Source organism: Globicephala melas, chromosome 2 (genome assembly GCF_963455315.2).
Source record: "Globicephala melas chromosome 2, mGloMel1.2, whole genome shotgun sequence".
Classification (NCBI taxonomy): Eukaryota; Metazoa; Chordata; class Mammalia; order Artiodactyla; family Delphinidae; genus Globicephala; species Globicephala melas.
Genome location: NC_083315.2, coordinates 74,140,039 through 74,152,945, shown reverse-complemented (window position 1 = coordinate 74,152,945; position 12,907 = coordinate 74,140,039). Strand labels below are relative to the sequence as shown.

At 40.8% G+C, this 12,907-nt stretch overlaps 1 protein-coding gene across 6 annotated transcripts in view; it reads left to right on the top strand.

Moving 5' to 3' along the window:
• FAM81A (family with sequence similarity 81 member A) overlaps window positions 1–12,907 on the top strand; it is a 124,297-nt gene that overhangs the window by 87,006 nt on the left and 24,384 nt on the right. For all 6 annotated transcript variants that reach the window (XM_060294183.2, XM_060294185.2, XM_060294182.1 and 3 more), the window contains exon 4: window positions 5,311–5,429. In XM_060294183.2, the coding sequence (XP_060150166.1) occupies window positions 5,311–5,429 (119 nt within the window). The remainder of the gene's footprint in view (window positions 1–5,310; window positions 5,430–12,907) is intronic.

The window sequence follows — 12,907 nt, the reverse complement described above, 5'->3', positions numbered from 1 at the left end:
TGGGATGGGCAGGCAGGAAGGCCTGGAGGAGCCAGCAGAGACCTGGCTGGGGAGAGCCTGGGAGACAGGTCCTTGACGCCATGGTTTAGGAGTAAGAGAGGGAAGGCCGGTCTCACTGGCCTTGTGCACCACGTGTCTGAGCTGGTCTCCTGTCCTTACTGAGGTGGAGGCAGGCGAGGAGGGGCTGTAGAGATGGGCTGTGTCCCCGCTGGCTCCAGGCTGGGAGGGCTGCAGAGAGAAGGACACAGAGATGCTTCCTCCCGGCACCTCACCTGGACCCTGGCTCTGTGCTCTCATCGGCTGCACCTCCAGCTCATAAGCTCCTTCCATTACACCTAGGACTACCTACTTAATCTCACTCCAATGAGCGGAGAACAAAAAGAAACATCACACTTAAGTGGGCCCAGCAGCCAGAGGGAGGAAGAATAAGCACAGCCCTTAGAACAGACCCAAATGAAATAGGAAACAGGTGGCCCTTGCATGAAAAATAATCAGGGTATGTTATGGCCTGAATGTTTGTGTCCCCTCTCCCAAATTCATGTTTGAAGCTCTAACCCACAATGTGATAGTATTTAGAGGTGGGGCCTTTGGGTGGTGACTAGGTTTAGGATGAGGTCATGGGGGTGGGCCCTTATGATGGGATTAGGGCTCTTATAAGAAGAGAAAGAGAGACCAGAACTTCCTCTTTCTGGCACGTGAGGACATGGTGAGAAGGCAACAGTCTGCAAGCTAGGAAGAGAGCCCTCGTAGGACACGACGATGCTGGCACCTGGATCTTAGAGTTCCTAGCCTTCAGAACTGCAAGAAAGAAACGTTTTTTGTTTATGAGTCACTCAGTCTGTGGTGTTTTGTTACAGTATCTCCAACTGAGTAATAAGACAGAGTGCTTAAGGAGATCCAGGTACAATGTAAAATTTCTTCCTTGAACTTAAATTTTTAAAAGTCAGTAGATGATCTAGAGGCAAGGATGGTTACTTTTATGAATTGAATTAGTTACCCACAAGACAAAGTAGAAGAAGTGCTGAAACATCAGTGCCAGATACAAAGAGAGGGAAACCATGGGGGAAAAGATACAAGACTTAGAGGACAGATCCAGGACACCCAGCGTGTGAATAATAGGAATTCCAGAAGGAGACAAAGAAACAGAGGGAAAAGAAAAACCAATGATTACATAGAAGAAGAAAATTTACCCAAGTTGAAAATAAATCTGAGACTACAGTTTGAAGTGTTCAATGAATTCTAGGTAGAATCGAATTTTTTTTTAAAAATCCACAATTAGGTACATTCTGATAAAAATCCTGAACTCTAAAGATGGAAAACAAGCATCTAGGCATAAGGAGCCAAGGTGCTTTCAGAGGAAAAAGCATCAGACTTCCTGTCAGCTTCAAAGTTCACTGGGAGAGAAGGCCTTTAGGTCAAGAATTTCATACCCTTTCAGTTTATAACCCACCCTTCAGAGCGAGGGAGGACGATATTAGACACGGCAGGGATCCAGAGAGTCTTTCATCCAAGTGCCTAGTCTGAGGAAAATGCTAGAGGAAGGACTCTAACCAACACACAGAGACCCTAAGATAGGGGAAAATGAAAAGGAGAAGCACAAAGGTAATTGGTGATCCTTAGAAAAAGACCTGTCATTTCATGTAAATGGATAGAGATAAATGCCTGGGACTGGGAAACAGAGTGCTAAAAAAGAAGAAGAAGAAGAAAAAGATAATTGAAAAAGAAGGGCCCTTCTACAAGCAAAATTCTAATTGTATCCCAACTAGTAGTATTGAGTTATTTTAGCAACGCCTAGTTGGTGTGGGGAAAAGCAAGACGGGGAGAAAAGTAAAAATCCTTCCACATAAATCATCTGGGGTTGAAGGATGAAGGAGGGTGGGTGTGAACGTGCTAAGTAAGTGTCTCTTGTGGAGGAGAGGGGTGCTGTGCAGGGATAGAGCCTGGAGTAGGTGCGTACATGGTTATAAATGTTGGGAAAGGGGAGGTAGCCATTCATGGACTAGCAATGGCCAGAACATTCCCCAGTTAACAAGGGGAGAAAAGGCAATGAACGGTAACCTGATTAAACCAGTCAAAATAGGGAAAAGGAGAAGGGAAACAACAACAAAAAGCACCGTAAATTGTAACTCTAAAGTGAGATGTAACAACAGCGTCCTACTGTGTAGCACAGGGAACTATATTCAATATTCTGTGACAAACCATAATGGGAAAGAATATGAAAAAGAATATATATTTCTATATATAAAGAATATATATATCTATAGATACATATATAGATATATATAATGCATAGCTGAGTCACTTTGCTGCACAGAAGAAATTAACACAACATTGTGAATCAACAATACTTCAATAAAATTAAAAAAAAAAAGTGAGATGGAAGGACGAATGAAAATATAAGGCAGCATAATGTCATGATTGAGAGCACAGTCTGTGGGGCCAAGCTCCTGGTGCAAATCCCAGCTCCCTCAGGCATTGCCTGTGGCTTTGGGCAAGTTACTTGATCACATAGAGATTTCACCACCTGTGAAATGGGGATAATAATAGTCCCTCCTTCATAGCGTTTTGTGAGATTTAAACCAGTTATCATACCTATAGCACTTAGAACAGTGTCTGGTGTATAGTTAGACCAAGCAGATATTTGCTTTATTATTTATAAAGTATAGTAGCAATGTTAATAGTAGGTAAGATGAAACTTAATATTACAAGCACTAAATCAGATTAAAAAGTTATTATGTAATGGCTATGGCCACTTTGATCATAAATCTGTATGTCCAAATAAAATGGCAGGTAAATATGTAAAGTAAACAGCATTAAAAATGTAAGCAGACCTTGATGAAAGTATCTGACAGTGTAAGAATTCATAACGCCTCTTCATCGTTGGAGTGATCCAGTAGACAAAAATAAATAAATAAGTCAGCAAACTCAATCTAATATGCAATATTGAACCTTTTGTTCCTTGAATAGTTTTTTGCCTGAAACTTTTGAAAAATCAGTCATGTGCCACAGAGCAAACCACAATACATTCAAAAAATTAAATATATTACAGATCATATTTTCGATCATAAGCCAGTACAGTTAGAAATAAATAGTAAAAATGATAGAAAAAAATCTCCTTGAAAATGAAGAAATACAATTCTAAGTAATCTTTAGATACCTAGATATCCTTAGACCAAAGAGGAATTCAAAACTGAAATTAAAACAATAAAAAAGAAAACACTTCACACACAACCCGTGGACACAGAAAATACTGTACTAAAATGAAAATGTCGGGGCTTCCCTGGTGGCGCAGTGGTTGAGAGTCCGCCTGCCGATGCAGGAGACAAAGGTTCGTGCCCTGGTCCGGGAAGATCCCACATGCCGCGGAGCGGCTGGGCCCGTGAGCCATGGCCGCTGAGCCTGCGCGTCCGGAGCCTGTGCTCCACAACGGGAGAGGCCCCAACAGTGAGAGGCCCGCGTACCGCAAAAAAAAAAAAAAAAAAGAGAAAATGTCTTCATTATTAAGGAAGAAATAGTTAAAGTAAAGGAACTTGGTACTCATCTTTTAAAATAACAACAACAAAAAACAAAACAAAGAAAGCAAAAGAGAATAGATACTCAAGTTGACATCAGGCAAATCGGAAATTTTTTAAAAAATGGCTGAAAGGGAAACCATACGAGAAATCAAAAGCTTTCTCTTTGAAAAGGAGGAACTTCCCTGGTGGCGCAGTGGTTAAGAACCCACCTGCCAGTGCAGGGGACATGGGTTCAAGCCCTGGTATGGGAAGATCCCACATGCCGTGGAGCAACTAAGCCTGTGCACCACAACTGCTGAGCCTGTGTGCCACAACTACTGAAGCCCGCACACCTAGAGCCCGTGCTCCACAACAAGAGAAACCACCACACTGTTGGTGAGAAGCAACCACACAGTGGCCTGCGTACTACAACGAAGAGTAGCCCCTGCTCGCTGCAACTAGAGAAAGCCTGTGAGCAGCAACGAAGACCCAATGCGGCCAGATAAATAAATAAATACATTTATTAAAAAAAAAAAAGAAGGAGAGAGTGTGGTAATGGGGTGGCAGGAGTGTGGAGGACAGAATACAGGGAGAGGAGGAGGGAGGGGGGAAAGGAGACGCTGAGCAAAAGGATAAGGAAATGTTCAAAGAAACGTCTGATGCGAACTTTTGCTTTTGAGGGGTCTCCTGTAACCTAGGACTTGGGTTTTCATATCTGTCTGTCTGTCCTTAGTGCTTCTGTCTCAGATTCTTTGCTGGTTTGGCAGGCAGCATTGCAGCGTGGTTATGAGCTTGGATTCTCGAGCCAGGCTGCCTGGGTCAGTCCCAGCTAGCCACTTGCTCCCCAGGTGATGTTGGTTTATCAGTTCAGCTGTTGGTGCCTCACTTCCTGGTCTATAGCACAGGTCTCCTGAGAGTACCTCCCTCACAGGGCGCTGTGTGGATTTGTGCATGTCAGCGTGTATCGCAGCCCTGGGCTCCTCCCAGGACATGCTCAATAAACGCCACGGATGCCCTCTTCATCTCCATCATTCCTTTGCAGACTTCCCAGGATGGATGCTCCACAAGTTCATGCTTTTGTGTTGGGTCATTCCATCTTCCAGTAGTTCTGCTTTCATTTAATGTCTTTTCTCTGAGACACATTCTACCATTCCAGTGCTGTATAAATGTTGTTACGAATAGGTACTAGGAAGAATCATTAGCATTTGCTGTATTTACCATGTACTAGGCATTGTGCTAAGTGCTTTGTATGCATTATCTTATGTAATGTTCCCATAAAGTGGCCTTAGGAGTATAATCACCATTACTATCAACAGATGAGGAAAAGGAAGCTCAGAAAACTTGAGACACTTTCCCAGGATCACACAGCTGGAGCGACTGGAATTTGGACCTCTTTGCCTGATGCCCCTCTTCCCCGCCTTTTTCTTGATTTATTATTTCCCAGATTTAGGGATCGTTTGCCTAAAACAATGACTATTAAAAAGCACCCTGGCACGAGGTAAGACCTCTGAACTGTGCTCCACAAGTCCAGGCTTCTAGTCTCAGCTTTGCCTCTTCCTGCAGCGGGACCTCCGTCAAGTCACCTGACATCTGCGTCTCAGTGTTTTTACTGGTAAATGCAGGGCCTTGGTCCAAGTGTCATCTCTGAGGTCTCTCTTCTAAGCCCCTGGTTCTCCATGTATATCAGGTGACTCTTACAAAGGAGCCTCTTCTGAAAGGAGTTGAACATTCTTGTTTTTACCAAAAGTGTAAAATGCTTCTGTGGCAGCATATGAATTCCCGGATGACTCCGTCAGTGTTTTTGTGTGTTGCTCAGGTACTCCAGGAGCAGATCCGCGCCCGGGACAACATTAGCTATGGAACAAATTCTGCCTTAAAGACTCTGGAGATGCGGCAACTCTCCGGCCTGGGAGATCTCCGGGGACGAGTGGCCAGGTAGGTGGTCAGATGTTTGCACCTCTATGTATCAGGAGCGAGTTTTCATCAACTCCATTTTAGTGGGGAATATATTCATGGAGCCCCAAAGCAAATCCTTTGCTTCTTCTGGTACATCCTCTCCTTTGCCCATAAAATGTAGCAGTGGCAGTTAGACCTTGTTTTGAGCAGCCCTGATTTCTTATGCTTCTGTAGGTGGAGCTGTGTGTGCAGGAGTCGATGAGGGGAGGGCTCAGTTGACCTGAGTAATTTGCTAGGTTAATGTTATGTTTACTGAACCCAATAATACACAGTTGGGACGTATAGTTTGTGTGTCTTTTTAAAATTTCACTTTTCTTGTCATTCATTTTTATTTTATTTTCTGAAAGTATTGGTCCATGGTAGATTGTACATTCGAAAAACAGATCTTTCCCCTCAGGTAGGAGGAAGAGTGCTGTTCTAGGCACTCACTACTGAAAGGGTGCCCCATGGACCAGTAGCGTCCCTGTCACCTGGGAGCTTGCTGGAGGTGCACAATCTCCAAAGCGTTTGCAGGCCTCTTCTGCCCTCTCTTGCCGTCAAGGGTCAAGCAGGAGTGTACACAGGAGCTGTGGAGATAATACGGGGTTCAAATCATCCTGAGGCGAGAATGAAAGTGGCCTGCAAAGGGTGGGAGGGGGAAAAGGGGACCCACAGTATCCAAGGCCTCTTTGGGATGTTAGGGGGTATTTGTGCAGACAACACATGAAGAGCCCTGAATATTTGGCCTGTGTATTTGGGTCCACTGGATGAACATCTGTCTCACAGCAGAGGGCTCCTGGTTCTACGCTTGTGTGATTTTCTGTCCTCAGCTGGGTGAACTCCAGTCTCAGTATGGCCCTTGGTGAGAGATACCCCACTGACCCCCTTACCTCTCTCTACCCTCGCACTGTACCTTTCAGCAGTAATCCACTGCTTGCTGTTCCCTGAATGGGCCATGCTCTCCTATATCTGTGCCTTTGCACATGCTGTTCTTGTACCTAGCATGCCTTTTCCCTTTCTTTTCTAACTTCTAGTCAGCCTTTAAAATTCAGCCTCCTCCAGGAAGTCTTCCCAGGTACCCCACTCTCTGTTCTATTGAGTCTCTCTGTTGTCTTGGGGTGGAGTACCGCATGTTTTATTTTTGTACCTTCAGTGCATAGAACAGTCTCTGGAAAACAGTAGGTACTCAATAAATGTTTGTTTGGATGAATTAATGATTTGGAAAATCACTGTAATTGGACTGAGAAAACTTGAATCTTTTCTGTGGAGATCAGCTGAAACGAAACCCCAGCTCTGTTACACCTCTCAGAACTGTGAGGAGTTGAGGAGCTTCAGAGCTTCAAGGCAGAGTAAGAACTTCAGGAGAACTTTGGAAATTTTCGTAGTCACTTGAGTTGCAGATGAAGATTAAGCGAGGCGATATATGTAAGAGGCTTAGTGTGTGCATGGGATGGAGTGAATATAGAGCAAATGGGACCTATTATTGTCTCAGGAGCAGCTGCAGTGAAATTATCCTCATAATACTGGTTCTAATTACAAAATTTTGAAATACTTTCAGGAATTTTACATTTTTCTTCTGCAGTTTCTTACTAACTTCTCTACCCAGCTTGTTCTTTCTCTGTAAACAAATGCTTTTACTCCGAAACAATTAAAAAAAACATGTTGGAAGCTCCACATATTTTTGCTTTGTTTTGTGGCTATATTCATCTTTTTCCTGGAACGCTAATGAGACTTTGTTGAAACAAACTCATGTGAAATAAAAATTCCTTGGCAAAGTTTCGGTTTTCTTGCATTGATTATATCATGGTGTTGAAAGGGTATGAACTTTTACAGTGATAGTCTGAAATGAGTAGGCTGCAATGTTATTTCAGGTTTTATCTTATAGTGTTCATGGATCCATTGGTGAAGTAATTGATAGGAAACAGGTCCTGATTCCTCCGTGGAGATCCAGCTGGAAAGGGCAAAGGCAAATTATCTATGGAGGTGACAGACACCCCTCCCCCTCTAAGCAGAACACACCCTAAACAGGACTGTCTCAGAGAGTTTCCTACGCCTCCCTAACGCAGAGCTCAGAGTTTAGCTTTCCTGTGCCTAACGAGACATTTGGTCCATTATTTGGCTTATCATCTTCATTTGTCCAAGACTCAGTGGCTTCATCCACTTTCCTCTATGAGGTCTGTTTGGATGGTGTCAGAGCCTTAGAGGAGAAATACCTGTGTACTGAGGCAGGTGTGCAAGTTCCCTCAGGGTAAGCAAGTCCCGGTGTAAAGAAAAAAATAGGTACATTGGATATCGTCAAGTTAAAAGTTTTTGGCCATGATAAATAATGCTGTTTTGAACATTCACGTACGAGTTTGTATGGTCATATGTTTTCATTTCTCTTGGATGTGTATTCCTAGGAGTATAGTTGTTGAGTAATATGGTAACCCTGTATTTTACCCTTTGAGGAACAGAACAGCCAGACTGTTTTCCAAAGTGGCTGCACCATTTTATGTTGCCAGCAGCAGCGTACGAGGCTCTGGTTTCTACACATCCTCTTCCACACGTGTTATATGTCTTTTTGATTATAGCCAAGCTAGTGAGTGTGAAGTGGCATCTTACTGTGGTTTTGATTTGCATTTCCCTAATAACTAAAGGTGGTGAACATCATTTAATGTACTTATTGGTCATCTGTATATTTTCTTTGGAGAACTGTTTATTCAGATCCTTTGCCCCTTCTCAAATTGAGGGTTTTTTTTCCTTAATTATTGAGTTGTAGTAGTTCTTTATATAGTCTAGATACAATTCTCTTGTCAGATAGCTGATTTGAAAAAAATTTCCCCCATTCTAAGGGTTTTCTTTTTATGTTCGTGATTGGGTCTGCTTGGTTCCTTAAAAACAAAAATTCTGTCTCTTTATTGGTATTCTCTGCTTGATGAGACATTGTCAGTATCTCTTCCTTTACTTTTTTTTTTTTTTTTTTTTGTGGTACGCGGGCCTCTCACTGCTGTGGCCTTTCCCGTCGCGGAGCACAGACTCCGGACGCGCAGGCTCAGCGGCCATGGCTCATGGGCCCAGCCGCTCCGCGGCATGTGGGATCCTCCTGGACCAGGGCACGAACCTGTGTTCCCTGCATCGGCAGGCGGACTCTCAACCACTGCGCCACCAGGGAAGCCCCTCTTCCTTTACTTCTTAAAGCAAGTTTCCTTCATTTCTTTAATCATCTATATTTATGATGGCTGCCTTGAAGTTTTTGTCTTTTAAATTTGACCTCTGTGCTCTCTCACAGGCAGTTTCTTTTGCCTGCCTTTTCCCCTATGTTTATTTCACATTTTCCTGTATCTTTGTATGTCTTACAACTTTTGTTGAAAACTGGATGTTTGAAAAATCTACAAACAATAAATGCTGGAGAGGGTGTGGAGAAAAGGGAACCCTCTTGCACTGTTGGTGGGAATGTAAATTGATACAGCCACTATGGAGAACAGTATGGAGGTTCCTTAAAAAACTAAAAATAGAACTACCATACGACCCAGCAATCCCACTACTGGGTATATACCCTGAGAAAACTGTAATTCAAAAAGAGTCATGTACCAAAATGTTCATTCCAGCTCTATTTACAATAGCCAGGACATGGAAGCAACCTAAGTGTCCATCAACAGATGAATGGTTAAAGAAGATGTGGCACATATATACAATGGAATATTACTCAGCCATAAAAATAAATGAAATTGAGTTATTTGTAGTGAGGTGGATGGACCTAGAGTCTGTCATACAGAGTGAAGTAAGTCAGAAAGAGAAAAACAAATACCGTATGCTAACACATATATATGGAATCTAAGGAAAAAAAAAAAGGTCATGAAGAACCTAGGGGCAAGATGGGAATAAAGACACAGACCTACTAGAGAATGGAGTTCTCTAGTAGGTCTGTGTATCCCCAATATAATTCTTTTTTTAAAAATTGACGAATAGCTGATTTACAATATCATGCTACTTTTAGGTGTACAGTACAGTGATATATATATATATATATATATATATTCTTTTTCAGATTCTTTTTCCTTATAGGTTATTACAAAATATTCAGTATAATTCCCTGTGCTATATAGTAGGTCCTTGTTGGTTATCTCTTTTATATATAGTAGTGTGTATATGTCATGTTCTGCTGTTTTTGACAATGTCCTGGGATGTAAATTTCTATGTAGTCTGATTCAATTAAATTATTGCCAGCACTTAAGGGCTTCATGATGTATACATACAATAATTATATATATAATAATTATTATTATATGGAAGATGAGCAACTTAATGTTTTAAGTGTCATTGCCATTTTTTTTTTCAATTTACATTAGCTTTATTGCTGTTGCTTGAAAGAGATCAAGCTGGAACTAGAGATATTTCCTACGAATGTCATTCACTACAGTTTAATAACTAGCAGAAAGCAAAACAAAGAAACCCCCAAAACCCAAAGCACTCTATCAGTGGTTATGCAGGGATGGGCACCTAGGAATTTAAGTTGATATAGTTGTAAGATGTGTTTCTATATCATGGAACTTCTTGATAATGCCAATATTTTGTTAGGCCATGGATAACACCCATGTTGGAGGCTTAGCTTATGATACGGTAGTCCCAAGGGAATACATTCCAAGACTCCCAGTGGATGCCTGAAACCAAGGATAGCACTGAACCCTATATATACTATGTTTTTTCCTATACATACATCCCTATGATAAAGTTTAATTTATAAAGTAAGAGATTAACAATAATTAATAATAAAATAGAAAATTATAACAATTTACTATAACGAATGTTATGTGAATGTGGTCTCTCTCTCAAAATATCTTATTGTACTGTATTCACCTATGTAAGGTTGCAAGATTATAAAATGCCGATGTGAAGAGATAAAGTAAGGTGAATGACGTAGGCATTATGTAAGTGTCATTGCCTTTTCAGTGCCATACGCCACCATCTCATAAGCTGTAAGAGAAGATCTGCCTAAGCATGGTGCCCAAGTCATGTCTATTGCTAGACCTTCGGGTCTCTGTTCTGGACTTCTGACCACCTCCCTGCCATTATTGATCAGATAGCCAAGTGATAGAGTCATTCTGCCACCTGATGGCCACAACCAAGAACTGTACCTGGGAGATAACAGCTGCCCAAAGACCCGAAAAGGGAAAATTTGCAATGAGTGCATTATTGGTTCATCTATAATATAACTTCAGGATGAAACAGGACAACTGGTCAGATTCATTGCAAATTCTTGTTTAACTAAAGCACCTGAGTCACACACGCAGCTATATTCGAGCCCCAAGGCTGCCTTTTATGAGTGTGTTTCTAGAAAAGAGAAGAATGATGTCTTTGATTCACTACTAGCTGAGAGAGTAATATTGCTTATCCTTTTTTCTTAGATATATATATATATATTTGAAATAATTTTAAACTTATAGAAAACTTGCAAGATTTACCAATTGTTAGCATTTTACTTACTCTATCATTATTACAAGTAACTTACTCTATTATTCTTTTTAAAAGAAATTTTTTCCTGAAACATTTGAGAATACGTTGTTATTAACCTAAGAAAACTACAGTTGATTTCACTGTGTATATTTCCTGACGGGAGGCTTTGGTATCACACCCTGTGTCCCTCCCTGCATTCGCTGCCTACCCTGCCCTTGTACTTATAAAGGAACAGAAATGGTATATGCTTGTGATAAACAGTCAGAAATACTATGAAATACATGAAGTAGAAGAATGGAGGCTCACCAGCTCCTAGCTCTGTTTTACTTCTTAGAGGTAATTAATGTTAACAGTTTGGTATCTGTCCTTTTAGACTTTTCTCATACATAATTATAAGATAATTTATCACTACAGTAATGTAATGATTTGCGGTGTAATAATCACCTAACAGTGGGATTTTAATTTTACGAAGTATTCTACATGCTATTCTGCCACTTGTTAGTACATAACAATATACTGTGGGCTTCCTTCGAGTGTGCACACAAATCTGGCGTACTTTTTAATTGGATAGAGAGTATTCTGCTATATGTATGTACCATATTTGAACGTATTTAGCCACTCCTGTGTTAATGGAAATTTATGTAGTAGTATTTGTGTTTCCAAGTGAGACAAAATATGAAAGCCAAGCTATAGCTAGTGCACATGTGTGAGCCATGAGCTTCGGGATCCTTCTGAGACCTTTTCAAGTAACTTCTTCAAACACAGTCTGTCCCTCGAACAGCTTTGTAAAGATGGTGAACTGGTCTGATGTAGTGATACCTGACAGTTTCTAGCCAATAGTCTTCTATTTGGATTGGAAAATAATGCCTTTCTATAATGTGTTAAAACCTCAGATTTCCCCAAATACGATTTAAATAATGTTTTGCTTAAAACTTGTGAACTCAAAATTTAAAAGAAGGGTATTTGGTGGTGTTTTTAACCAGCATTTGTGGAGTGGGGATGATTTGTGAGGAGTAAATGAACTAATATAGGTCATGTATCTTGTACAGTGCATGGTATGTAGTACTATTCCTTAGAGTCATTCATCTGCAAATATTTATTGAGCCCCTACTACAAGCAAGGCACTGTGCTAGGCACTAGGGTTTTAGTGATGAAAAAAGCGGTTGTCCTTCTTCCTTAAATGCAGCTTATATTCTTTCTAGCAGGAGAGAGAGACATTAAATGAATTATTGCAAAATAATTATTTTATTTCACTTATGATTCTGATTTGTAGATTTGGGGGGGGTTCTGTAGAAATGATATCATCTACAAATAATGACAATTTAATTTCTTCTTTTCTGATCCTCATATCCTTAGTCTCTTTTTCTTGTCATCTTGTACAGGCTCAAATGTTCAATACAGTTAAGTAGAAATTGTGGTAGTGGGCATCTTTCTCTGGTTTTCAGATTTAATGAGAATACCTCCAGAGGTTTTCCATTTTTGGATGATAATCAAACATGGATTTATCAGATTCAGGATGTTTTCTTACATTCCAAATTTACTAAGAATCTTTATAATTTGCATTGAGTTTTCTCAAATGTTTTTTGCATCTGTTCAAGTCATCAGATAATTTTTCTCTCTTAATCTGTTAATGTAAATTTAGCAAGGTGGCTATATATATTAATGTACAAAGGTCAGTTTCTTTACTGTAAACCAATAGCAAACAACTAGAAAACATAATTAAAATGAAGATACCATTTAAAATAAAATCAGAGAATGTGTAATAACTAGGCATAGGTCTAACAAAAATTATTCAAGACTTCTTGAAAAATTTTTAAAATTTGATTAAGAAATAATAAGAGGGGCTTCCCTGGTGGCACAGTGGTTGAGAATCTGCCTGACAATGCAGGGGACACAGGTTCGATCCCTGGTCTGGGAAGATCCCACATGCTGTGGAGCAACTAAGCCCGTGCGCCACAGCTACTGAACCTGCGTGGCACAACTACTGAAGCCCACGCGCCTAGAGCCCGTGCTCCGCAACAAGAGAAGCCACCACAGTGAGAAGC